This window comes from Solanum dulcamara, chromosome 12, assembly GCF_947179165.1.
Source record: "Solanum dulcamara chromosome 12, daSolDulc1.2, whole genome shotgun sequence".
Classification (NCBI taxonomy): domain Eukaryota; kingdom Viridiplantae; phylum Streptophyta; class Magnoliopsida; order Solanales; family Solanaceae; genus Solanum; species Solanum dulcamara.
Genome location: NC_077248.1, coordinates 367,680 through 394,429, shown reverse-complemented (window position 1 = coordinate 394,429; position 26,750 = coordinate 367,680). Strand labels below are relative to the sequence as shown.

At 34.1% G+C, this 26,750-nt stretch overlaps 6 protein-coding genes across 6 annotated transcripts; 1 reads left to right on the top strand and 5 right to left on the bottom strand.

The window, feature by feature from the left end:
• Positions 1 to 766: 766 nt before the first annotated feature.
• LOC129877407 (nascent polypeptide-associated complex subunit alpha-like protein) lies at positions 767 to 3,922 on the bottom strand. The gene is made up of 4 exons (XM_055952905.1): positions 3,783 to 3,922; positions 1,975 to 2,059; positions 1,380 to 1,498; positions 767 to 1,284 (listed from the first exon to the last, which is right to left on the bottom strand). Exons 1-4 carry the CDS (start codon positions 3,840 to 3,842, stop codon positions 949 to 951), a joined length of 600 nt encoding a protein of 199 aa, XP_055808880.1. The 5' UTR covers positions 3,843 to 3,922; the 3' UTR covers positions 767 to 948.
• Positions 3,923 to 10,404: 6,482 nt separating this feature from the next.
• On the bottom strand, positions 10,405 to 11,400 carry LOC129876325 (calmodulin-binding protein 25). The gene has a single exon (XM_055951737.1). The coding sequence runs from the start codon at positions 11,276 to 11,278 to the stop codon at positions 10,631 to 10,633; it is 648 nt and encodes a 215-aa protein (XP_055807712.1). The 5' UTR covers positions 11,279 to 11,400; the 3' UTR covers positions 10,405 to 10,630.
• A 5,218-nt stretch (positions 11,401 to 16,618) lies between these two features.
• On the bottom strand, positions 16,619 to 17,362 carry LOC129876748 (photosystem II core complex proteins psbY, chloroplastic). Its single transcript, XM_055952247.1, has one exon. The coding sequence runs from the start codon at positions 17,286 to 17,288 to the stop codon at positions 16,692 to 16,694; it is 597 nt and encodes a 198-aa protein (XP_055808222.1). The 5' UTR covers positions 17,289 to 17,362; the 3' UTR covers positions 16,619 to 16,691.
• An 850-nt stretch (positions 17,363 to 18,212) lies between these two features.
• LOC129877095 (transcription factor IIIA) lies at positions 18,213 to 21,190 on the bottom strand. Its single transcript, XM_055952575.1, has 6 exons — positions 21,016 to 21,190; positions 20,520 to 20,663; positions 19,775 to 20,060; positions 19,421 to 19,656; positions 19,061 to 19,204; positions 18,213 to 18,680 (listed from the first exon to the last, which is right to left on the bottom strand). Exons 1-6 carry the CDS (start codon positions 21,142 to 21,144, stop codon positions 18,492 to 18,494), a joined length of 1,128 nt encoding a protein of 375 aa, XP_055808550.1. The 5' UTR covers positions 21,145 to 21,190; the 3' UTR covers positions 18,213 to 18,491.
• Positions 21,191 to 23,098: 1,908 nt separating this feature from the next.
• Positions 23,099 to 24,887, bottom strand: LOC129877679 (protein ROOT PRIMORDIUM DEFECTIVE 1). The gene has a single exon (XM_055953206.1). It carries the CDS (start codon positions 24,751 to 24,753, stop codon positions 23,377 to 23,379), a length of 1,377 nt encoding a protein of 458 aa, XP_055809181.1. The 5' UTR covers positions 24,754 to 24,887; the 3' UTR covers positions 23,099 to 23,376.
• On the top strand, positions 24,876 to 26,654 carry LOC129877680 (50S ribosomal protein 5 alpha, chloroplastic-like). Its single transcript, XM_055953207.1, has 2 exons — positions 24,876 to 25,159; positions 26,079 to 26,654. The coding sequence occupies exons 1-2, from the start codon at positions 25,072 to 25,074 to the stop codon at positions 26,393 to 26,395; spliced, it is 405 nt and encodes a 134-aa protein (XP_055809182.1). The 5' UTR covers positions 24,876 to 25,071; the 3' UTR covers positions 26,396 to 26,654.
• The last annotated feature ends 96 nt before the right edge of the window (positions 26,655 to 26,750 follow it).

Genomic DNA, 26,750 nt, shown 5'->3' with positions numbered 1-26,750 from the left:
AATTAAAGGTAAAGAGTGTTTATCATCGAGCAACTTATCTAATATGCAGCTGTAGAGCCACATACATTTGAGGGATGTCGATCGACACTTCTTCATTGAAAAATTATACTGTATAGCTAGATAAAATATTTTTTATGTATATATTATATATTGACACTTCTTGACTTCTATACCATTTAACTTCTTTATATTTTGATATCCCATGAAAATTTTGGCTCCATCACTGCTTAGATGCCTTTCAACTCACTTATACTTGTTTCTCGACATTTATTTTTTAATTTATTTTATTCACCTTAGGTGAAACTTAATTTCAATATTGAAGAGGACTCTCAACCAACCTAGGACTCCTCCTTGATTTTGATATATGATCCAATTTATTTCTAGGTGAACCAATAAATGAGAAAAGCATAGGCTATCTATATACAATGTAATAATATGTAATGTTTTAGATTATTTAATCTCATTTATCAGATTTGACAAAGGAGAAGAAAAACCATATATAATTTAAGTTATATTAGCAAGCTTCAAAATAATTTGATAACGAGATTATTTTCCTAGTCGGTACATAAAAATCAAATGTGAACAAAAATAGAAAGAAAGAAAGTAGCTATAGCTGTGTCCACCCATGTCTCGAGCTCATACCCCAGCTATCAAGTCGCCTTTATCAAGAAATGCTTTACCCAACAAATGTGGGACTTTTCAATGCAAAACCAACTAAATTCATCAACTGTGCTAAGGCATTGCCAGAGTATCATTTAGATATGACTTAGTGAGGAAAAATGCAGCACAACTCCATTTTTTTTCGTTTACATAACTCAGCATGTCTCTGGTATACAATGACAGCAAGCAGAACAGTACAACTGAATGGGAAAAGCAGCAACTGAAACCTTTAATATTCATAATAAGCTCATAAGATTGGAAAAGAAAAAACTACATAGTAAAGAGTTTCTAGTTTGTAAGTTCCATAATGGCAGAGACAATATCACCATTTGCAGCCTTGAGAGCTTTGACAGCTTTTGCTCTGGAGACACCTGCTTGAGTCATCACCAGCTCGATATCCTTGGGTTCTACGCCAGTCTCATCTACATCATCCTCATCATCCTGAGCCACCGTTGATGGCTCGGGCTTTGATATCACATTGCTCAAATTAGGTGCCTTGAACTGCTCTGCAGCCTGAGACTGCAGTTGAGAGCTCAAGTCCTCAATCTTTGCCTCACCAAATATAATATATGTGTCTGATGCAGGGCTCTTGAAAACGTCCGGTTTCGAGATGACAAATAGAATCTGAAACAAGAGAAGAGGATGTAAGGAGAAAGGTTAAGCTAGAACAAAAGGCATCCAAAAGAAAAAGCAAGAAAGCAATAACTTAATTAACGAACACTCTTGCTCTTTTTGACAGTGACACGGCTGACCCCTGGGATTGGCTTCATTCCGAGCTTGATCATAGCTTTTCGGCTCTTCTTCTCGCTCCTGCTTTGTTTTGACCTACCACTACCCCCTGCAATTTGTAATTTGACAATTCCAGTATTCATGTGCATTGTGGACCACAGAAAGAGAGTTAACATTCATTTACTGTTCGGCATATATTTAAAACAATACAGATGTCGAGTGACAGACGCCTACACAAGGAGAATTGGAACCCATTGAGACTTGTTACAAGGTTAATTTATGCATGCAAAAGTAACACCCTAATATAAGGGGGGGGGGGAAATCACAGATATCAATGGAGCCAAATGGAAAAAAGGAAGCAAACAAAGATAGTTGGACAAAAACTGAAGTTGATTAATCAAATGGGTCAAGTGGATAGACAGTAAAAGCAAACTATTCTCATAACCACATAAACTCTGTAATATTCATGCCTTCAGTGATGAGAAAGAAAGAAAGATTCAATTAAGTTGTTTTCTTTCAGAAGGAATGTACACTTCAAGAAGCAAAGTCAGGCTCAGAATAATGAAATTATGCTTGTATGCTTACCTTCAACATCATCTTCATCTTTGTCATCCTCATCCTCATCATCTTCATCCTCATCGTCTTCATCCTCAATAATCGGCTCCTCAGACTACATAAGAAGATTATACTTGGTTAAAAAATGTTAAAAAATATACATGAAGACCAAAACCGGTGTTCACTTGACCGAAGCTGACATTGAAAACCAAGAAATGACAATAGTTCACTCCACTTCTAACATTTACAAATGAACCAATGAAGTATTTAGATGCCACACATAAAACCTGCAAGACCTCATATTTCTGTTGTTTTCTTTGGCATAGGTATAAACTTTATAATTATGGAAAAGTGGAAAACAAAGATGCACCATTTTGATTCGTTCATGAAAGAACAAACAGAAGATGCTTAAAAATATTGCAGCAACTACAACATTGGAAGTCAATAACTTACATGAAATTTCTCATTTGTATGAAATGCAAGTTCAGTAGGGATTCAAATAAACAAATATAGCAAAATTTAGCTACTCTAAAACATTTGATCACATCAACTATTGTACAGATGATAACTACAACTGATATCCGCCTTACTGTCTCAAGAAAACATGATAATTACAACTGAACCGCCAAAACAAGTCATAAAGACATTGTGAGGAAAAGGAAAAGGGTGAAGCTGGATGGAAAGGGGGAGGAGATCATTCCACTTGTGATTGAAGAGCTTGACTGATGGAGAAAAAAGAACAGTTTTTTTTTTGAGTGGGGGAGGGAAGAGCTTTGTTATGGTGCACTCGGCAAAAGGAGGGGACTGCATACCCATATACGGAATCCGAAAACCAAGGGAATGGAAAGGAACTAAGAATGGACATATCTCTCAGAAGAGGAATCAGCATCAGCAGAGTAGGGGAAAGCCCGCCGTCGTTCAATGAGAATGGTCAGCCAACTGAGATATTGCTCCCCGAAGGACCACCTCAGTGAGGAGCACATTCCTGCACATCTCTATATTGCCCGATTATTAACTCAACTGGCCTGACTTATAACTTGTGAGCCAATGCCAAATGAAGCATAAGCAAATTTTAACAATTAATTTTCTTCTGCTACAAGCTTTAACATCCATCCTCTTTATAATTTCCTATTTACAGCCTTAGATCTCCATCACAAAAATGACAAGTTGGAAACCAAAAGGCAACTGCAAAATTAGTCTGAAGTTCACCAAAAAAAAAAAAAAAAAACCTTACGTCTTTAAGTTATAAATTAACTTACAACTTACAATGGAAAACAACAGGATGCCACTCTATTCGTCGCCTCAAGAAACTCAAAACTTTTGCTCGAAAGAGATTGTTTATCATGTCCCAGAGTGAACTAGTTAGTCTCTTTCACACACAAAAAAAACATCTCATCCAAACTAATAGCTGCCCAAGCAAACTCAACAAGAGGGAATTGTGCGGATAGTAAACATCCCTCACCTCCAAGTATGTTCAAGTCACCAAGGAAGCAAAAAAGGTGGGAGCTAGCAAACAAGCTATTTCTATTTACAACAGGCTCAAAAGATTCAAACTTTTCTACCAAAAGATCATCTACAAAGTGAATCATCATATTTTTTTGTGCTCATTCTATCTTTCTTATAGATCCCAAAAAAATCACTTCAAGAAGAAGAAAAAGCAATGAACACCCACAACATCAGCAAATCAGATCAGCAAACGGAAAAAAACAATCAATCAATTCACAACTCTCAGAAGATACAATCAAACCATAAAATCAAGTCAAATTTCTATAGAACTTCAAAATCCCACATTTCAGAACTTTATGTCTACTTGTGAGAGAAAAAAAAAAGTGAATTACCTCAATCTTCTGTTGTTCGAGATGAGCGGCTAGGATCTCTTCTTGAGATTGAGCAGTCATGGTTGAGTGAGTGACGATGAGAGAATTTAGGTTCGAGAAGAAAACAATGGTCCTAAAACCCTAAAGATAACCTGTGTCACCTATGACCCGTTTCCTAGGCCCGACCCGAATAGAATCATACCGGATTTCTTTAGAGGGGTCTAACTCGTAATATATCCATATATCCATATTAGATGTTTACACCTAATGCAACGTATGTTTCTTTCCTATACAAGTTATTTGTATCTTATTTTAGTTAATTAAGTTTAAAATAATTAGTTAAGTTTAAATACTTGATGCGAGAAAATATAAATAAATAATAATAATAATAATAATTCTATACAAAAGATTCAATATCTAAATTAAATTTATATATTCAGTATAGTATTTTGAAAAATTCCACATTAACAAACCAATAAATTAAACTGAACATTGCATTGATTAAAAAAGATATTATACTAGGTTAACATACCATATGAAATTAATGAAAGTTTACACTAGAGATTGGACAATTGTTATAGTGAATTTGGGGGGTCTTCAATCAAAAATAAGACCAGACCATTGTTAATTAGTTATGAAGACGTCTTTAGTGATATTATATTTATATATATAGGAAAGAAACGGATTTAGAAATGAGAAAAGTTCATATCGTTAGGTGGGGGGGGGGGTAAAGTTCTTACTAATAAATGCGACTCCGGAGAGGAGTCAAATCTGAAACCTTTATTAAGAATAAATGAGTATTTATCAACTCTATCACAATTTTTGTTGGTACTATAAATCTCATACACGAGTGTCCTATTTATGATACTCTATTTTAGGTCAAAGAAATACTTATTTCTCGTTTTTACTAATTGATGCACGTATGACGGATAAAATGCATGTGCAACACACAAAATATACTTGTAATGCATGTAAAACGCACATAAAAATTTATTTATTTTTAAATATACATGAGACATATATAGTTTCTCTACAAATTAAGTTATGAGAGTTTATTTCAGGTTTACTTGTATTATTGACTTTACTTTCCTGATCAATAGCCAATGGAATGTAGACTTGATCATTCATGAAGCTCCTCCTCAGCTTGTCCCTACTATTATGGGAACTCACATCAACTATCATCCTCACAAGCTTGATCAACCTTCCTGGAAGCCTAATAGCAATGGGGAATTCACCTGTTCCTCTGCATGGGAGCTCATCAGGGAAAAAAGAAATAAGACTCAGATCAATACTCAGACTTGGCATAGCCTGATTCCTTTTAAATGTTATTTTCTATTATGGAGAGCTCTTAGAGGCAAGCTACCAACAAATGAAAAGCTCATCAGTTTTGGACAGTCTCCAACTCATTGTTACTGTTGCTACAGACCTGGCCAAAAACTATTGATCATATTTTTGCTAATGGACACTTTGCCAGACACATCTAGAGTGTGTTTGCTGACCTTTTAGGTATTAACAAAGTATACACATCTCTAAGATACTTGATAATGAGATGGTGGTCTACTAAATATAAAAATGATGTGCAGAAACTTATTCTTCAGTCCACACCTATCTTCATATGTTGGAACTTGTGGAAGAATAGATGTGCTTCCAAATATGGTGGAAAACAGTCAAACCTTGCAAGAGTGAAATTCTCTATAGCCAAAGACACCTCCAACCTGTTGAAAACTGTTTTCCCTTACATTAAGTGGCCAACATGTTGGAAGGAACTAGTCCTTCTGATTGACAAATGCTCCCATGAGATCAAAGTTACTACAGTGTATTGGAGGAAACCATCTGAAGACATGGTGAAACTTAACACTGATGGTAGTGCACTTCATAATTTGGGAAGAATTGGAGGGGGAGGACTTCTCAGAAACTATCAAGGTGATCTTATCTTTGCATATTCAGCCCCTTTTGGGGAAGGCACCAACAACCAACCAGAGATAATGGCTGTTATCTTTGGCTTGTCTTGGTGTCTTCAACTAGTATATACCAATGTAATCCTAGAGGTTGACTATGAGATGTTCATCAGATGGATCAAACAGCAAGCCAAGGCCCCTTGGTCTGTTAGAGAACACCTGTACAAGTTGTAGAGCATCACTCACCATTTCCAGAACTTCAAGTGCAATCACACCTATAGAGAAGCTAACTCTACAACTAATACATTGTCCAAACAGAGTCACAAATGCTCCAATTCAGAAATTTACTTCACCAAGCAAGAGCTTCTCAAAGAAGTAAGAGCCAATCTTGAATTAGACAAAGTTGGAATGGATAATTTCAAACGAAGACGACTCAAGAGGATCAAGAAACCACCATGAGCTCTCTTTTGCTACTTTCCTATTTTGGTGCTATGTTTTTCTTCACACTGGCTGTCCTTACTTGATAGTTATAACCTTTTGAAGAATCTTAGCTACGATTATATTGTAAAGGGGAGAGTCTCCCTTGTTTAACGCTTTCCTAAATACTTTGTGTTGAGAGGAGTCCTCTCATAGGTGCATAGTTAGCTAGGGACCATTATATTGTATTGGGAGATGAGTTGGCAAACCATAGTAGTTTAGTCGACTCATGTACCACCATAGGATTAGAGGTAAGGTCTATGCCCCCCCTCCTTGTACCTTTTGTTGTTTATATTATGTTAAGGCTTGGAAGTGTTCGGCTCAATCCCTGACCGCCACGAGGGGTGAGATCTATAGATAAGGTCCGTTTAGTAAAAAAAATAGCAAGAATTTATGAACGATTAAAATGGTACAATAGGTGTTAGTGAAGGTTACTAAGACAATGAAGTGAAATAGAGGACATGGAGGATGTCAATATATTAGCTATATTACATTGCTACCGCCATTTTATTATTAGCTATGTTAGATTGCGGAGGATGTCAAATATTACATATCCTCCTAATGTGTAGTAGCAAAAGATGGATCAAGGAATCAGAGGCGTATCCAGAATTTTGAGATAATGGATGCACTATTACAAAAAGGTGGATCAAAGATATAAATTTGATCGGTTTGACATTTAGGTTCTCATCACTGAAAATCGTTAAAATTTTAAAATTATAGGTCGAAAATATATATGTTTGTCAAAAAAACTATCAATAACCACTTAGAGAGGTGTTACCTTATTTTAGAAAGAAAAATAAAACAAGATAAGTATAAGATTTCAAATTTCTAACTTCAGTTAAAGAGATGCACCCAATTTTTATCGCATTATATGGTACTCCGAGTATGGATTCACACATATATATATTAATATTTTAAAAAAAATATAACACTAATACATATGATACGGAAGGGAAGCATGGGTTAACGTGAACCTAGTGATCCCCCTCCCCTCCCCCCTTCCATACACCCCTGCTAAGAACTATAACACCATAATGACTATTGTATCCGCGGCTCTGAATAATAGTATTGCAAAATACTATATAATGAAAAACGAACATCGTTATAATAAGAGCTTTAGAGGTGGAATAGGGACGTACTACACTGCTACCCTCTGTAAACTCATTTATTAAACAATGAATTGCAAAATTTAAACAAGCTTTTTCTTTTTGAGATGTTGTTACTATTGCATATTGAGATATTTTATTTATTGTAAATTCATTTATTAATCAAATATTTATTAGTAATGCTATCTACATCTTGATTAATTTTACCCATAGTGATCACCTTCCACCAACAATACTTATTTCATAATTTTATTCATTAAATTTAGGATAAATGAAAAAAAAATCACCTAATATTATTGTCTATATTAAAATTTATATTTGATATATTATGATTGAAAATCTACTTTATTAATTATTAGACCACACTCTAAATACAATTTATAAAGTATACTAGCTCGAGATTTGAAAAATTGTTATTGAAAATTTAGGAGTCTTAATCAATTAAGAGAGAGTCTTATCACCTTTTTGATAATTAGAAAAGGCCCACATGTTGAATATGAATAATTATTTCTGTATAATGTACAGAAATCCCAAAAAATTGATACTAATTACATCATATTTCAAAAGTTTTTTAAATTACAATAATATTGACATGAATCTCAATGACAATGAACAATATTTAGATTTTTTCGGAACTCGTGAATACATTGCTCCTTTGCTTGATACATAACAAATGAATCATACGCTATGTATTAGATATATAACTATAAACTAAATTCATACTGATTTAGATTTGAAATAATTGTGATTATGTATCAACAATAACATTTGTATCAGATGCATTATACACAAACAAACAAAGTTGTAATGCATTTAATAAAGGTGAAGTGATGTATTTGGATATTAATAGAGAGAAGGAAAAATGAAATTTTTATATGTGTAATTATGCAATTTTCCCTTTATTTTTTAGGGCAAAAAAAGCCTTCATCTATGAGTTAATTGGAAAAATAATGTTAATGCAATGATGTAGATAGCATTACTAACAAAGTGTAGTTGAATGATAATATATCATATTATCTCTAATTAACAAGTCTCAAATTTGAATCCAAAATCATTTTTATTAAAGTATATTATTTTAATACGAATTCAAATTTAATTAGATTATTATCGATTTCAAATATCAATAAAATAAAGTAAAATTGAAAAGCATAGTCATCATGCTTTGATAAGCTTGATGTCATTGCTTGGCAAATTTCAAACTAACAACTAGCTAATTAATAATTGGATGGTGATTGATAAAGATCAAGATAAAAATAAAAACAAAACAAAGACCAAGATAAATAGTCAGTTGACACGTCATCGCTATGCTCACTTTAGTAGGTCCTAAAAGTCATAGGTCAAAAACGCCCCCCACTCCCTAAAATTCTTTTAATCCAATGTATTTCATCACTTAATAATAATAGTGATTAGTGAATATCAACTTTATTTTATTACAATAATAATGCATTCAGTATATATATAAATTGTGGGATCTAATATATATATACACTTTATTCATATTCTTATAAAATAAAGAAATTATGCCTGCTAGCTTTGGATTATCGTTAACGTACTATAACTTTCTTTCTTTGCCCAGTAAGAGAAATGTAGGCTTGAATATATTTGTTTGGATTCGATATAATCTAATACTATTGACTTAAATTTTATATTTATATTTAAAAATTCACTAAATATATATACAAATTAAATTCAAAACTCAATTAGTTATATTAGAATTCGTTATTCTATTATTTTTTATAAAGTTTAAATTGAAGTTGTGTCAGCAACACTTCATGCCTATGTCACTTGAATTTTTAAATTACATTTATTGTGTATTGATATTTCTTGGTGTATGACCAAGTCTAACAGTTCTAGACAACAATATACTCGAATTCCAAATGGAAATAATATACAAAACAATTAAATATTAATCTAAACTAGATTAAAAAAATAGTAGTAATATTATATTAACACAAAGCAAAAGACTCAAGTCAACCTATGCAGAGACCTAACATGTCAAGTAGTACTATTTCTTATACATTTTGCAGTAACCTTTTGACTTGGGTAACTAAGAATTTCCACCAAAATTTTCATTCTTAATTATTAAGATTAAGATTAAACGATTCTAAATTGAAAGGGAAATGTAATAAGACTTAAATTTAAGAATCTCGACAAGAATTTCAGTGGAGGTACATTGTATATATTAGTATTAATTAATTAATAATAATATCATATTTTATATATTATTATTGTTTGTTTGGGAAAATGTAAACAAAGTTTTATGAAGATCATATCATCAGATGGGGCTTAACGCGTTTTGTTGTCTGTATCTAAATAGCCTTTAGTGGGACCTTTTGTATTAAAATTAAAATAGCAAAAATTTTACTTTTCAAGATTTTGAATTTTGTGTACGTAAGTAGATATTTCATGTGTTTGACAGGTCACATGTAATGGTGGAGCCAGAATTTTGAATAAGAGGATTCAAAATCTGAATAAGTAGATACATGAGCTAGTCGAAGGAGGTTCGATATCTATTTTATATTAATAAAAAATTATCTTAACTATATATAAATAAATATAGTTCGGAATCCCTTGGCACAGAATGGCTCCGCCACTGGTACAGGAGGTCGTGAAATATACATATTAATATGGATAAGTTTGTAAGTAATAGTGCTTGATATTAACGGTCGTGTAATTTTTTGTCTTTGATTGGATCAAAAGGTATCTTATATAAGATAATGTTGAGATAGTATAAATGTTGGAAAATGTAGGATCTTTTTTCTTTCCTTTCAAAAGGTTCAAGTTAAAAATGAATTGTACGATAGTTATTGCTACACACAAAACTTGTAATTAGAAGTATAAATTAGTTAGGAGGTGTGTAGCTCATTAAAGAATAGAAGTAGTTGTTAGTAGGTAGGCAAGTAAGTTCTTTTTTTTTTTACTAAGTTGTTTTAACATAACTACAACTGTATGTGCTGAAATTCGAGCGTTACAAATGGACTAATTAAGATTTGACACGTGAAAATATCGACTCAATGGAACCCGGGGCAAGTCAACAACTTGATGTTGATGCCATCGGGAGAGTCTCATGATTAAATCCGCTTGTATATTCCAAGCCCGATACCGTTGATCGGTCTACACTATTTATCAAACTTTAAGAATAAACAAGATTTCTTAAAAAGATCTCTGAATTAGATTTGAGATTACAATTGAACCATGAAAATGAAAGCACATGACAACTCATGTTCTCATTTACTTAAAAAAAAAAGAAAAAATAATACTAGCTAGATTAGCTAAAATTAAAAGACTAAAAATATAAACATAATTTGATTTTCCCATTTTACCCTTTCCTCTACTACTCCAAAAATCTACACCCTCCAAGTGAAATTACAGAAAAGGGCCTGTTACATTAAACTACATTGCTGTTTTCCATGAATGACTCAAGGGTAGGAAACCCAGAAAAAGAGCTAAAGTCATATCCACATGAGCCACCGTCAACCACCACATCCGCCGCCGTCTGAGGTGGCGCCGGCATAGGTTCCAACGATTGTCCGGTGACGTGGTCCAGTAAAAAAGCTGACGTGTCGAGAGTTGGCAAAAAGCAGCCAGGCTGTAGCCGGTTAACAACACGCTGAGGTTCAGGTTTTAGTACATGAGCAACCGGAAGCTGTCCGTCGCCGTCGCCGCCGAACCTAACGCCGGTCACCTGCTGCACCATATGCCGGAAATTATCCACGTCAGCAGTTATATACGTCGTCGTATTCCTCCTCGAAGCACGTGACTTCCTCTTAGTTATCTTCCCTCTCACTCCGACTTTACTCCGCCGGTTTGGACCGATCGTTTCGTTCTCCGACCCGCCGGAAACGGTCCGACCGGATCCTGTCGAAGTCTGAACCGGGTTTGTCGTCTCCGTCTCCGGTTCCGGAAAGACAGATTTTTGGAGGACTTTGGTTAATGTTTCAGTTTCTCTGTTGAATACGTCGGAAAACCAAGAATCACCAAAAGCAGAACGAAAAGCCCATGGCTCCATAGTCATTAAATTGTTAGAAGAAGCCATTTTTAGTACAAAAATTTGCAAAAATAGGAGAGGTAAAGCTAAAAAGATTCAATTTTTTGAGTAACAAAATTTGTTGAATTGCATTTTCTTTTAGAGTTATGAAGATAGTGAAGTATGAAAGGAAGAGGAAGTATATATGAAGGGGAAGATTAGAGTAGAAAAGAAGAAACCGCGTTTTGTGGGGACACTTGTCAGCATATGTGTACGTACACTAATGACTCTAAAGTTAATTTTGGGTTTATCATTTTATTTTGACGATAAATTGATAAATAAAAGGAAAAAAAGGATCAAATTTGTAGAAATCGAGGTATACTTTATTCTCCTCAAATTTATTAAATACATTCAATATGGTATAACGAGATTGCTCAACTAAAAAGTTCAAAGGATGCAAGTAAGGCAATCGTGTATTAGTGCTTGGATTTTGATTAGTTCAAGTACAATTTTTTCTCAAATAAATGTTTTTAATTACCCTAATCATACTAGTGCTTGGTTAAAACAGTTTAATTTTCTCAAATAAGTCATTAAACAAAAGGTATCTTTCACTTAAAAGTCACATAAACCGACTTTTTCCAAAGTTATGGTCATTCATTACTGCTTAAGAATTTTACAAATGTTGAGGGAAACGGGGGCAGCCAATTAAAGTCATAAAATGTCATTATTATTCCTGATTTATATTTGTCTAAAAAAATAAATTAGTAAGGGGTCGTTAAGTGTGAAGGATAATATCAAATAATTTCGGGACTAAATTATAATGACACTTAAGTTGGTGTTTGGTTGACAAGTCTGAGATAACTTATTCCGGAATTAATAAATAATACCGAGATAAGTTATTCCTCCTCTTGATGGTATATTAATCTCGGATAACTTATCACAGGATAAAATAGGAAAATGACAATATATCCTTTTAAATATTTTTTATAACTCACTTTTCGCATTTATATATATTTATATTATTTTTAATACCATATATAACAACATTCACTCCTTATTTTTATGATAATTCTTCATATTTTTTATATTAAAAAATTATATATATAATATAATTTTTATTTATAAATTTAGTTGACTAATTCTTATATTTATTTATATTTTAATTTCTCATAAATTCTTTTTTACCTTAACAAACTTAAAATAAAGAAGATGAAAGTTTTATTTTAAGAATGAATATTAAATAATTAAAGTTTGCAAAGAAAATATAAAAAACTAAATAAAGCGAAGAATATTTTTGTAAACAAACAACCTATTCTTAAAAATTATGCAATGCATATTATTTTGAATACAACAAACCAAACGCTCAATAAAAAATAATCTCAGCATAACTTATCTCATCATAACTAATCCAACATAACTTATCCCATCATAACTTGTATTCAAACCAAACGATCCCTAAAAGTTTATATATACTACTCCCTCCGTTTCTATTTATTTGTCAAATATTTCATAATTTGATTTCCCTTTTTACTTGTCAATTTTGACAAATCAAGAAAAGACAATTTTTTCTTCCTCTAATATCCTCAATTTATTAACATTGAGTTAATGTCTTTGAAAAATGTAGTGAGTAAATATGTTTAAAACTCTATTAATTAATAGGAGCAAAATGGTGAACTTACTTTACCAATTATTGTTTTCTTAGTGTGTGTCAAGTCAAAATTTGAAAAGTAAAAAAAAAAAGGAGTATAAAATAAGATAATAGTAATGGAGCTTTGTGATAGTATTTAATTTTATATTTTACTCTTAATAATATTCATTTAGAACAATAATCATAGCATGATTAAAATTACATTAAAAAAAATTATTTCTTAAAATTTCATGCCTGTTGAAATGGTATCTTATAAATTGAAAGGAAGAGAGTAACGTGGAATTTAGTTGACTTATTAAATAAAAATGACAACCTTGAAATATGAATTGGTGGTCACAATTTAGGGAACATACAAGAAAAGTAGGTAAGAATAGTCAAATAATCAAATATATATATAAGTAAACCCTTCAAGCTGTTGATAATGACAAGTAAATCATATATTAGTGTGATCTAAAAAAGCAAAAAAGATTAGATATAAAAGAGATTCCACCACAGAGTAGATAGATTAAATAGGATTTATTTTTATTTTCTATTATTATAGGACCAAATGCAACTTTTCTAGAAGGTTAAATTAAAAAATATGAACTTTTTGAATAAAATTTAAAACAGTAAAAATTTGAAAGGGCCCTAGTGATCACTGATGACGCCATGCATAGGGGATCATTACGTTTTAATGACATCATTTAAATTAAGTTTTTTTTAGCTTGTCTTCATTGGACAGTTTTGTAATTTTAAACATATGCTGTCAAATAAGTGCAATTTGTCTGCTTTGTGTTAGTTATTATATGCAATAATTCATATCTTATTTCACATTAATAAGAATATATAAAATAATAATAATTACGTCTCAATTTCAAAATAGTTAAAAAGTGTAAGTATTCATTTGGACTCCTTTTATCCTAATGTATACCAATATATGAGTAGTTTTGTTTGCCTTTTTTATGTCAGATTCCCAAAGTTTAATATCCTTTCATTTGATTTTAGGTCTACGATAGACTATCTACCCCATTTTCTTTTTAACATCTTCAATTATTAGTATTTCACACCTATTTAAGTATGTTAGAAAAAAATAATAGGAAGTATAAAATTGAAGAAGATAATGGGCTTGAGGTGTGAAGAATTACTTTTATTAAAGATATATTATCCGTATACATATTGAAGAAAATACAGGTAATTTCCTTCAGAATATAATAAAGGAAAATTTACATAAATGTACTACATTAAGAAAATATTTACCATTTATAGCAATAATTTTTTTTCACTGAACAGTGAACACTTATAATACAATTTTAATATATATTAGCGAGAATAATTTATAAAACTCATATAATACAAGTTTTATTCATGGATAATATATTTATTACATACTTTAATACACTTATAATACATTGTGTCAATTTTTTACCAAACAAGTATAATATATTTTAAAATACTTATATTACATTTATATTATATGCATAATTCACTTTTAATACATGACAGATATATCATAATATTGCTATATATTGCTATAAATGGTAATAAATAAAAAATATCGCTAAAATCAATAATTATTTATTAAAAATTATTTTCCTTAGTAATTTTTCCTACAATAAAACCCTTGTATAGAACTTCTTAGGCTACTTCAGATGACTTTTCATAATAGTCATGTTCTTTCAAGAACAGCTATGTCTGTTCAATTTAAAATCTCTATATATTACAAAATATCTAACAAAATGCAAGAAAAGGCATAAATTCACGCTTGAACGTGTCCCGAAAAGTCAGTTATACACTTAAACTATCATGACGACTTATTACACATCTTTTCTTATTGAAAGTGTAATTAATAACACCTTCAAACGTACAAAGTCAGTCACACAATATAGCGTGGTATGCACGCGTCTGCCACATTTGTGCAAGTCTACATGTGTTATTTTTTTCACTTTTTTTCCCAACCATTTTTGCTTCTATCTTCTCTCTTCTTCCTCAGCTGAATTACTCCATTTTTACCTTTATTTTTCTCTCATCTTCCTCACCTAAATAGCTTCATTTTTGTTCTCAAGAAAACCACGCACAATATCATTCTCTTTTTCCTCCATTATTGATACATAAATTAGAAAAGTCATTCAATAACTTTATCCAATTTAATTTTCTTTGTCAACCCAATTAAAATCAGTGAAGCAGCATGTAAATTCCCCTTTTTACCACTCTAGCAAACTATGTCAACAAATATTAATGCCTTTTCGATTTGTTGTTTTCCCTGAAGTTGAAGATAAATACCGCGTAATTGATCTCCAGGAGTTAAAAGCTCATAGAAAGCCCTAAACTGATTATTCGGTTAAGAGGAATATGCATGAATGGGTTTTTCGATTGAGGTTTGATAGATGGATAAAATGTTGGAAAGTTAATTCAGATCATGAAATTCGTCAAAAACAGTGGAGAATTTCTTAAGTAGTGATGAAATTGAGTGAGATATTGTAGAATTGTAATAAGAAAAAAAATGAAGGAGAGACGAAGTGTGAAGGAGAATAAGAGAAGGACAACATGAAGAAGAAGAAATAGAAGGGAGTGGAGGTAAATATAAATATATTTTGACTTTATTTTTGACTCAAACGAGCCTATTTTTTTATATTTAATTTTATTTCCACGTCAATTCTGAGGTGGAATTAATTACACTTTTAACAAGAATGAGTGTGTAATAGGTCGTCATGATAGTTTAAACGTATAACTGACTTTTCGGGACAAGTTGAGAATGAACTTATGCCTTTTCCCAACAAAATACTGATATATTTGGACGTCTACATAAGGACATGGCTAAATCATCAATTATGCAACATTCAACTTGCAGCTTCTCATGGAAACGATTTACGATCTTGAGACTATATATATCAGTATCATTAGCAACTATGATCAAACAACGTATAATGATGAAATCATTCAAACGTCTGCCTTCCTTGTATATATTTTGTTCCAAGTAATAGCAGCATTGATCAATCTAATAATAAATCAACCAACAAGAAGATTCAGTGGAGTTAGATAGAGGCCACGGGGAAAATATTCTCAACTCAGCAGCCTTGCTATTTCTGATTCTCTAAATATTCTTCACCTGAGTCAAATAGTTCACACTTCTTCTCTGTATCGTTTCAATCCTCCAACATACAGATCCAATATATAGTTCACACTTCTTCTCTGTATCATTCCAATTTCATTGAACATCGCCAATATATACTTCACATTTCTTCTCTGTATCATTTCAATAGTTCACACTACTCATCCTCATCAAGCTCTGAATAGTACTGTAATCATTTAAGATGAATTACAATCTTGCTACAACAAATAATTCTAGCCTTCTTGGATATCAGAATGCTAAACCGTTTATTGCACTGAATTGGTTTGTCAATCTCATTGAATATTGTATTACATATCAAACTATGTGTCGAAGATGTTTCATTCTTCATGTTATATCAAATTTTTGTGTCGATGATGCTGCTGCATTCTCTAGCCCCTAAAATTGGATATAATTGATTCAAGCCAAGCCCTAAGATTGATTTGATTCCTCCAATTGACACTATCTAATCCTGCATTTTGGAGAATTTGAGATTTGAAATTGAAATTTTGTGCAGATTTTATAAACAAATGATGATTTGAAATCAAAATCCCAAATTCTATGGTCAAACGCCTACTAAGAGCTGGTAGATCAGATTGAGTGAGTTATTGATTGTTTGTGGAACACTAATCTGATACCTATTTACAAACAACAAATTATTCAAAACACAAATAGATACACAAGGAAAAGTTGATTGATTGATATGATAAAATTTTATATGGTCCAAATATTACAAAATATGATGATCTTCATTCTGATCTCATCTTATTAATCTGATTCAAAGCTGGTTGTAGAATGTTGTAAGCTACCCAAAGCAAAGCAGGTGTTACAACAATCAACAAAAGTTGTCCCCTGTTATCACTTGCTGCTTCTGCAATCATTGCAATTTCGCTAGCAGCTGAGGCTTCTGGAGTGTTAAAGAAGCCTGTTGCTGCTAGCCCTGTAAGACCAAGCCCGATTATAATTCCCTGATTCCTCATTTTGTTGATTTGGTTGAGTGCTGGTTGAAGAATGTTGTAAAGAACCCAGGCGAGAGCCGGGATCAAAGGGAGCAACAGGGCTAATCCCCTGTTGTCTCCCCCTTCAGCTAATTCCGCGATTTGTTGAGCTGCAAATGCGGAGTCACATGAGCTAAGTGTTGAAAAAATGGCACCTGCAATTGCTGTTCCAGTGAGTGGGATGGATAAGTTTGAGACGTTTTCTGAGGATTTTGAAGTTAAGAGACCTTTCGGGAGGTTATGGATGGAGAGAAGGGAGACGGGTTTCGGCTTTGATGGGTTGTTAATAGATGCTTTGGTAAAGCATTTGGCGTTGAGGATGGCCATGGTAGCTATGGTTGCTGCCATTTTCTTTCCTTCGTTGGCTTGAAAAATTGCAAAATGTGTGGTTGGCTTGTTTGTTTGGTTAAATGTATGTAGATGTCGAAATATATAAAAAGAAGATAGACTCAAAGTGAGAGAACCAATAAGAATGTGGCATTTTAGATTGTTCTCTTATCCACAGATTGTGATTTGGACAATATGGACCTCATATTTGATAACACACCAATGGTTTCTTATCTTCACTTTCATTGTTTTTCAGCAACCAAACTAACTAGAAACTTCTAAAATTTTGGTCTAAGTTTCTTCTTCTAGGCACTACAATAAGTTATTGGGCCAGAGAGTGAAGTCTAATGGATCAATTTTTAAGGACCAATAGTTTTGGGTTTTTATGGGCCCAATGATGGTAATTTGCAAAAGAGGATAATTATGCCTTCTCAACAAGCACGGTGCAATATAATCGTTGTAAAAACTCATAAAACTTCAATCATCCGTCTTCAATGAAGTCACAGGAGGAATTTAAAGAAAGTAGAAGCGATAATCAATGTTACTATGTTGAGTTTGAATGTTAAATTTATATATCTCGCGGAATGATTTGTAGGTTATCAAATTATCCTTGTAACTATTATGTATTGCGGAATATCTTATGTATGCTTGAAGCATGTATTGCACGGCCAATGTATTAGCTAGTTTAGTTTTGAAACATATTTGCTCAAGTCAAGTCTCCTTGCAGTTACAATAGAAACCTTATTTAGCAAATTCTAGAATCGCAGGAGAATACAAACACAATACAATGCTGAGTTTAAGATCAAACTGAGCTTTATAAAATATTTGGGCACATTGGTTGGTGATATTTTCCTTCGATTGTGTATAAAACTGGGGACCAAAACTAGTATTTCCCCTAAGATGTACGATGAAAGAAAATACTTGGGGCACGTTTTACTAGAGAGCTTCAGTCGGACTAAACGATATTAAATGAAATAGGTACAAAGGAGATTTAGATAGGCGTTGCCAATTCATATAACACTTCTTAATTATATATATATATATATATATATATATAATATATAACATGTAGTGGGCTAAATTTAACTTATGGACAGCATATACAACACTAGGGATCTTCCAAAAAACTGCCCATGCGACGCTCAAGAGTCTTAACCCTGATCCTACTGTGGAACTGTGACATTCAACCAATGATTTAGCACAGGATCTGGCCAAATAGACAACTCACAATTGATTATCTGATTCCACGGACCGTAACCATGAGGGGTATTCTGGTGTCTGCTTGAACACGGGATCCATACCACTAGGTGGTGTAATCCTTTTCCGCATAATTGACTCGAAAAGAGTAGGCTCTCTCTTCCTACCACCTCTTGGTCTAGATAGGAATTGCTCATCAGCCTCTTCAAAATCTCCCTATAAAAGACAATCAAAACACCTTAAGTCAATTATGAATATTAGAAACAAAGACTTGTATCAGGAGGAGTCCTCTCATAGGTTTACTGCTTTCTAGTTATAGTTAGCCATTTTTGTATCGGGGATGAGTTAGCCGACCTTAATAGGTTAGCCGACTTATGAACCACCATAGGATCGAAGGTAAGGTTTATGTCCCCCTCCTTGTATTTTTATTTTTGATTATTTATGTTAAGGCTTGGGGGTGTTGCTTAACCCCTGACTGTGCACGAGAGGTGGGAGCCTCGTGTAGGGTCTCTTCCCAAAAAAAAAATAAATATTAGAAACAAAACTGATCTGAATGACATAATTGTGCATTCAAGTAACAAATACATTCTACTTACGGGAGTGTAAACATGGCAGCCTGATTTTTCATGTTTATCTCTCACATGCTTGAAGGCAAATTTCATACCACAACCAGATATGCTACATGAGAATGGTTTAGCCCCCACATGCACGGCTTTGATGTGTTGAGCAAGATTTGACCTCTGTATTTTCAAGCAACAAATAAAGGTTAAAACTGCTGTTTAACAACTTGATATAACCTGGTTTTGCTTAAGGTTAAAAACTGTTGCGTAGCTGTCTATGTATTTCTCCTTGGACAAGTAATGAATTAGCCTATTGCTTGCTAGATTGATTAAACTACTGTTCCTTTTAACAGAAGGAAACTTAAACTACATATAAGAAAATGTAGTAGTCCTTACTGTGGAGAAAGTGTGCGGGCAATCCTGGAATTCACATTTTATTCTCTCCGATATAGGCCCTTCTTCATGTGTGCGAAGATGCCGCTTAATATTCTTCTTCAATTGCTTGGTCCCACATATTTCACAAACAATATGTTGGTGGCAACTCTCTATGTGTTCCTTGAGACAATTCTCATTTGTGAAATGTTTCATACATCCTGGTTCTAAACACAGTGCCTCAATTGTCTCCAACTTAACTGCAGTGATACATGGCAATTTATGGCTTCAGTCATCTTATTGGAAGTCTCCAATAATACCAGAAAAGTAAAAATATCAATACTTCACAGAAAATTAGATTTTTGAGGTTTGACTTGCCATGAGAATCTTCATGTTTCCTTAATTTGGATGCATATTTAAACACCTTTCCACATCCAGCTTCAGAGCATACATATTCCTTTGGAAGATTGACCTCTGGGGAGGCAGACTGGTCATGCATCTCTTTGACATGCCGAGTCATGTTGCCTTGAAAACTGAATGTGCTTTTGCAGCCATCAACAGGACACTCAAACAACTTCCCTTGGTGCAGCAAGAGATGTCTAGACAAGTGATCCTTTCTACGGTAACTAGACTGGCAGTCATCTACGTGGCATACAAATAGCCTCTGTTCATGCAAAATATCAACAAGAAAACATTTTAAGAAAGTTTCAATCTACAGATGTCCTAGACCAAAGAGTACACATGCTAATGGAGAAAAAAGAGATGTTTTTTTTTGTATTTTGGGAGGAGGGGAACTGGGAGAGTCTCGAACCACAAAGATTATAAGGCGTGATTGAGGCTCACTTGATGGAGCTTCTCAGGAGGTCCCCCTTCCTGATACTAATCCAGTCAAGGAAATATACCTGCCTCTTGCATTTTGGAGTTCTTTATTTGGGATCCAATGCGTCACACCTTCACATAATTCCACAATGTTTCTCAAAATACCTCAATCTGCAAAGTCATTAGTATTAAATGCATTCAAAAGACAACAATCAAAAAATATTCAGGCTTATTTAACAAAAAAATCTCAAGACTAAACCCATAGTGAAGTAACAAGTGCCCGTCAACAAGCTTCAAAAGATACCTCGAGTGAATGACTTTGCATATGCTGCTTCAAATGAGCAGGTTTCTGAAAGCTCACACCACATTCTTCACAAATATTCATTTTTGAGCCTTCTTTCTTCTTTGCATCTTCTGTTACGTCATCTTTCCGGCTCTCAATTTCATCCTATTAGTAAAACAACACACACATTTCAGCATTCCTTTCCTCTTAAACAATAAAATCAGCACCCTCTCTTCAAACACAGAATCAAAAATTTAAGCTCAACCACAATAAAGTCTTTGTTTATATGAACCAATGACAAAACAAATAAGAGCTCCTAAATCGACAATAACACTAGTTTAACATTAAAATCCAAACAAATCAGGTCACGTACTATTATTCCCCACATTACAATCTCTAAATTATCGCACTAAAATTGAGCTCAGAAAAAACAACCACGATAGTAGATCTATACGAAGCAGCTCAGATAACAATTAGACAAAAAATGGATACAGAAAAAACGAAAAAAAAAACGTACTTGATGATGGGACTGAATATGAGAGGAAATTAGAGATTTCTTCGAGCGACAAAGGCCACAAAATTCACAGTAATATCTTCTAATATCTCTAAATATTACTTCTCTTTTCTCTTCTCCTTCTTCTCCCATTGCGCCGAATTTACAGCCACGAATATCAAAAACCCTAGTTCTGATCGACTGTTCAACTTAGCTCCTCATTTTATAGTCGCCAAGAACTTGAAAATTGTTTAAACTACCTCTAACTTCTGACATATGATACTTTCACCCCGCTAGGTTTAATTAGTGGAATAAACCCTTTTAAAATAAACCTTTTAGTAATAATGGAATAAACCTTAAAAATATATAAAAATAAAAGAAATATGATTGGACTTGATTGTTTTAGTTGAAGTAACAAATTTCTTTTGTTTTTATTGAACAAATCTAAGCTATTAAGGAGACTCAATAGGAGTATATTTGATCCGATTTGAGGTTCAATAACTATTAATTAATAATGTTTATAAGAGTGTATTTGATCCGATTTGAGGTTCAATAACTATTAATCAATAATGTTTATGAGCCAGTTTTGTTACCTTTGATACTAGTTTTTTGCCACTTTTAGAGTCACATAGGGCACATTACTTAAATTGGTGCATCCTACAACCAATTCATCGATTTTTTTTACTAAGAACGTATACAAATAATATTTAAAAACAATAGCATATTAATTAAATGACAGGTATGGTCGAGTCTGATGATCAAGAATAATAACTTTTGCAATTGCAGTCAATGCACGAAAGGAATTGAGCCATGTCCTTCTGCCAATAATCGGACTTGACCTAGCCAACACACCAACAATCGTTTCGTGGTGGTAGTAACGAGAACAACAATCTTTCTTTTTTTTTTTGGTCACAAAAGATCAACCTTATATTAAACTAGTCTGCATTACAAGTAGGAGGCAAAGGCCTAACTGTACCCGAAGGATCAGTACAACAAAATAAAGACAACAAGCTATTGTGGCAATCTTTCTACCTATTATATGTCATCAATCTTATGAAGTGTCTGAAATTGTTGGTTGATAGTCAAGCAATTTATGCAGGTGGTACACGAGATCTAAAGAAGTTTGCCTCAGCGAAGTTGACGCCTTCATGGTCTTCCCATATGTGCGATTGTTGAAACAAACTTGAGCCTGTACTCTTCTTGTGGCATGCGAGTCCTGCATGCCCAGCAGCTTGAGCATATTTGCTCTTTTCTATATTAGTTTGTGGGGAAAGGAAGCAAAATCCACTGGGTACCAACAGCTCGTTCAACACAGCAGCAAAACAAAGCTAGTTCGATGCTTAGTTTATTGCAAAATGGAACCACTTTTGCAGCACTGACGATACCATATGTCAATGAGTCTTTGCATGGCCAGAACTTCGTAGTGGTTGAGAAGTCCAATCGATTCTGTCCTGCTTTTGAGCTATGATTATATGGTTCAAACATCTGGTTCAAAATCAGCAGGCACAAGTTCAAGGTGCATCCGGAAACTGAGTAGAAGGACATATTCTATTGACAATAACAGAAACTAGTAAGAACAGAATCCAGTTTCATCCACTGGAAGCAACAGAAAGAAACATGCATTACTCCAAAAATATCATACCTTACACCATTCTATATTTCTATTCCATATTGCCAAGGCAGTTGTTTCTTCACAGTTGGGCCTGGATTTGAAAAGGGCCTTCAATCATCCCTATACTATACAAGTCACAAGCATCAAGGAATAGTTATGATCTCACACTTCCACAGATTTTCCCTTCCTTAGTTGAACCAAATCCAAATAAGAAATAAAAGTGATCCAATTCAGAAAAAGCAAGATGAGGATGGGATTTTGTCAAACAACTCTTTAACTTGTATTGTTAAGACATTATTATGGACCACATTTTAATAGATAATGCCAACATATTGCTCTTTGCTAAAATGATTTTGGTCCAGCATTCTAGTTGGTGATTATAATGACGTTGTTAAAGCTAGCCAATAGGTGCTTACCTCTATGATTATACCAGCTTTTCCATTTCACAATTAAATAGATCGACTTGGAAGCAAAAAAATGCAAATTAACAAAATCTGACAAAAATAGAACTGGAATATTGCATTTATCTGATATGAACAAAAGCTACAACGCTAGAGATTATACATAATTAGAAACAAGGAAGAATCCATTATCTTTCAGCACAGACACCAACTGAAATAACAAAGGTTCCTGGCAAGTATAGTACAGCAGAGAAGCACAAACACATGATTTATCTGTCAGTTTGCAGAAAATTTCATCTTACAATACCTACACTCTCTTCACTGATTTCCATCTCAGAAATTCAATCAGCTCGCCTTAGAGAAGTAACCATTCTAGTTCAAATTGTCATTGTCCTCATGATCAGTAAAACTCTCTAAAATTGGAATAACAAAGTCGCCCTCTCTGCTTTCCCATCCATTTTCATTGCCTGACATGTCTTTAGTTTCATCCTTGGGTTCCCTTTCCGTTCTCAACTCTCTTGTATGACGGTTTCCTAACAAGAGAAGCTCCAACATATTTCTTCTCAAATCATAAATAAGGTTGGGCTCAATCAAACACCCTTTACTGTATGCTTCTCTAAGAAAAACAATCTCAGTAATCCCTTTAGTAGATATGTAAAATATCCCAGGATGCTTCAACAACAGCTCACGAATATTAACTACAATGCCGAGGTCCTTCTTAAAATGTGCCAACCTTTCGACTGGCACCGACTTCTCAACAGTCAAGCTCAAAACTTCATGAATAATCGCCACAGCTCGCTTCTCATACCGCTCAACACCTCCAAAAGTACGCTTCCCAACAACTGCTGACCTCGACATTAACTCATCACACCTTGCAGATGGTTCCATTGTTTCAGTGTTCTGCCGATTCCAGTGATAGGTGAGTTCTCTTTCGTAAGGCTTAACATAAGGAAGCCTTTGCCAATTTTTCAACTTCTCCCTAGAACCTGGTTCTATCTTAAATCCAGTAGGGAAATCAATAGGAAATGCATATTTGACCTCAAATTCACTCAACCATTTCTCAGTATATTCCTTTTTCCTCCAAGATTCAACCTTTGCCACCCCAAAACTCTCATCTCTTTCATTTCTATCAATTAATTCAACAATCTCTAAATCTACCATCCTAAAAACTTCATCATACTTAATAATAATCGAGTCCCTGAAGTTTTCGGGCAAACCCAATTCAGTCCTCAACAATCTAAGAGCATGCAAATGTATTGTACCATTAACAGACATCATTAAAAGCTTCTTTATTCTCATCACATTTTCATGTTCATTTTGTGATATAGCATCATCTTCTTGCTTCAGCAAAATGACAAATTTCTCCCTAAACCTGCAGCATAAATTTCGCCTAATGGGGTGTGTAAATACCTCGAAAATATGAGGGTATTTCCGGAGAAGATCACCGGCGGTAATGGTGTTAATGCCGGCATGTGGGGCCCATTTGGAGAGTGACTGAACTGAGATAAAAGGACCGCGTTTTCTTGCAGATACGACGTCGTAGAGGTTGAGGATGAGTTTGAGTCTCCGGTAGTGTCCTGTGAGTTTGTCAAGATTAGGGTCGCGGGTCCGGTTCTCCAGTCGGGTTTGGGCAGTGTTTGCGGGTTTCTTCCACCGGATTTGGGTTGTGGAATTGAAAGGGCCAAATGAAAGTGGAGTGTTTGATGATATAATAGCCGGCTTCTGCCACAGGAGTTGTAAAATTCTCATTTCTCTGTCACACGATTGTGGCTGGTGCAGAGGAGGCCATGGCCGTGAAGGGTTTATAATTGGAATTTGGTTTGGGAAAATTGTGAAGAAGGGACCTTTTCGATATCCACTGTACTGTAGTTACATTAATTCAAATTTGGGCTACATAAATCTATTCTCCCTATGGAAAAAAAATTCATACTCAAAGCTGCGCACCCGAGATTTTTAAATACGGAAATAGGGTCAAATTGTATCCCTATTATATTGCCAAAAGGACCATTTTTGTCATTTTTCTCCTAGCACTTCCGCTGGCATTCTTGAAACCTCAAAGCCGGAGAAATGGCTGTACTGTTCAACATCACCACTCTTCCTACTACTCGTCTCTCCCTTCATCCATCCTCTACTTCTTCGGTTTTTGCTCACCCATGTTAGTATCTATCTTTAATTTCTTGAATGACCTCTTTGTATGTATATTGATTACTCTCTGCTGATTTTAGTTTCTTGTTGTTTCTACTTTATGGTTTTTTTTTCTTCTGTATGCATTTGTTTTGTGTTGTGTTTGAGTTTGCAACTACTTTCTTTAGGTTCTGAATTGGAGTGGAAGATGAGCTGCTGCTTTGTTATGTTATTTTGCTCTTCAATCTCTTTATGTTTTGTTGTTTCCTGGTAAACATTGTAACTTTAGATGAATCCATTTGGGTCTTTACCAGAATACTAATGAGTTAGCCTGTTGTCATCCCCTACCTTGAAAATTTGGATTTTGGGTCAGTACTTAGGGATCAATGTTGCTCAGACTCTTCAAAAATGTTATGTTATCTCACTCGTGTTGGATCCGATAAGCACCTGTTGGTATTTTCGTTGAATGGGGATTACCATGTATCATGCAGATAAATGTATGTTTTAAAGTTTTAGCAGTTGTACTGACTGGATTTGCTGGCGTAAAGGTGCATCCGCCACTGTTTATCTGAAATGTTAGTTTTTGTATCGTTGGGGGCGGACAGAGGCAGATTCAAAATTTGAAGTTTATGAATTCCTACATGTGTTTCGATATATCCCGGGGGGGGGGGGGGGGCGCAGAAGGGGGTAACAGATCAAGACCTACCCTTTATGCTGGTTCTGCATCTTAACAATCTGCAAAATTTGAAGTTGATCAGTTGATGTGTCTTTTGATGTTATTGCCGTTGCTTTTTATTTATCCTTCTCTAGTGAGGTACAGTCTTAAGTCATTCCATTAAATACTCGATCTTCATCATCATGCATCTGCAACAGCTTGACTGCAACAGCTTGACTGTTCTTTGCTGTTTATGTTATAGAGGTTCTTAACTTCGTAATTCATTCTGTATTAGTCTCCAGGTTTTGCAACGTTCCCATTGCATACTATATTAGAGCACCCTTTATCCTCAAAGAGAAAAGTGCCTTGATTGCTAAGGCAGCTTCTGCTATTGACAGTGGGGATTCTGATAATCCGGAGAGTGATGAGGAAAGTGCGTTTGTTGATGACCTGCCATTGGAGTGTAAGCTTCAGCTGCAGTTTGAACAGAAGATGAAAATGAAGTTGGCAAAGAACATCAGATTACGAAGGAAGAAACTTGTTAGGAAGCGCTGCCTTAGGAAGAAGGGACGATGGCCACCTTCAAAGTTGAAGAAGAACAAGAATGTGTAGTCTTTACCACAAGATGTTTTGCGGGTTTTCTGCTCTCCCAGTTTCCTTCTATTATCACAACTTCACAATTCAATGTCTTCAACTTGTAAATAAGCAGATAAGGATTAATTAGCTTCTGTTTTTTTATGGTATCGATTGGTACTGTTAGAGTTTGTACTTGTCTAGTTGATAATAAAGACGGCTCTTTTTATTCCTTTTAATGTTGATTCTGAAATATTTTCATGGAAAGAACACTTTGAGACAGCTAGACTGTCAATCAACCAGTGTGATTCTGAGCTATCTGGAACTTTTCTTTGTTTGCCTTTGCTCCCTGGCCACTTGCTCACTTTCTTGAGTTCTTCCGGAGACCAAGATT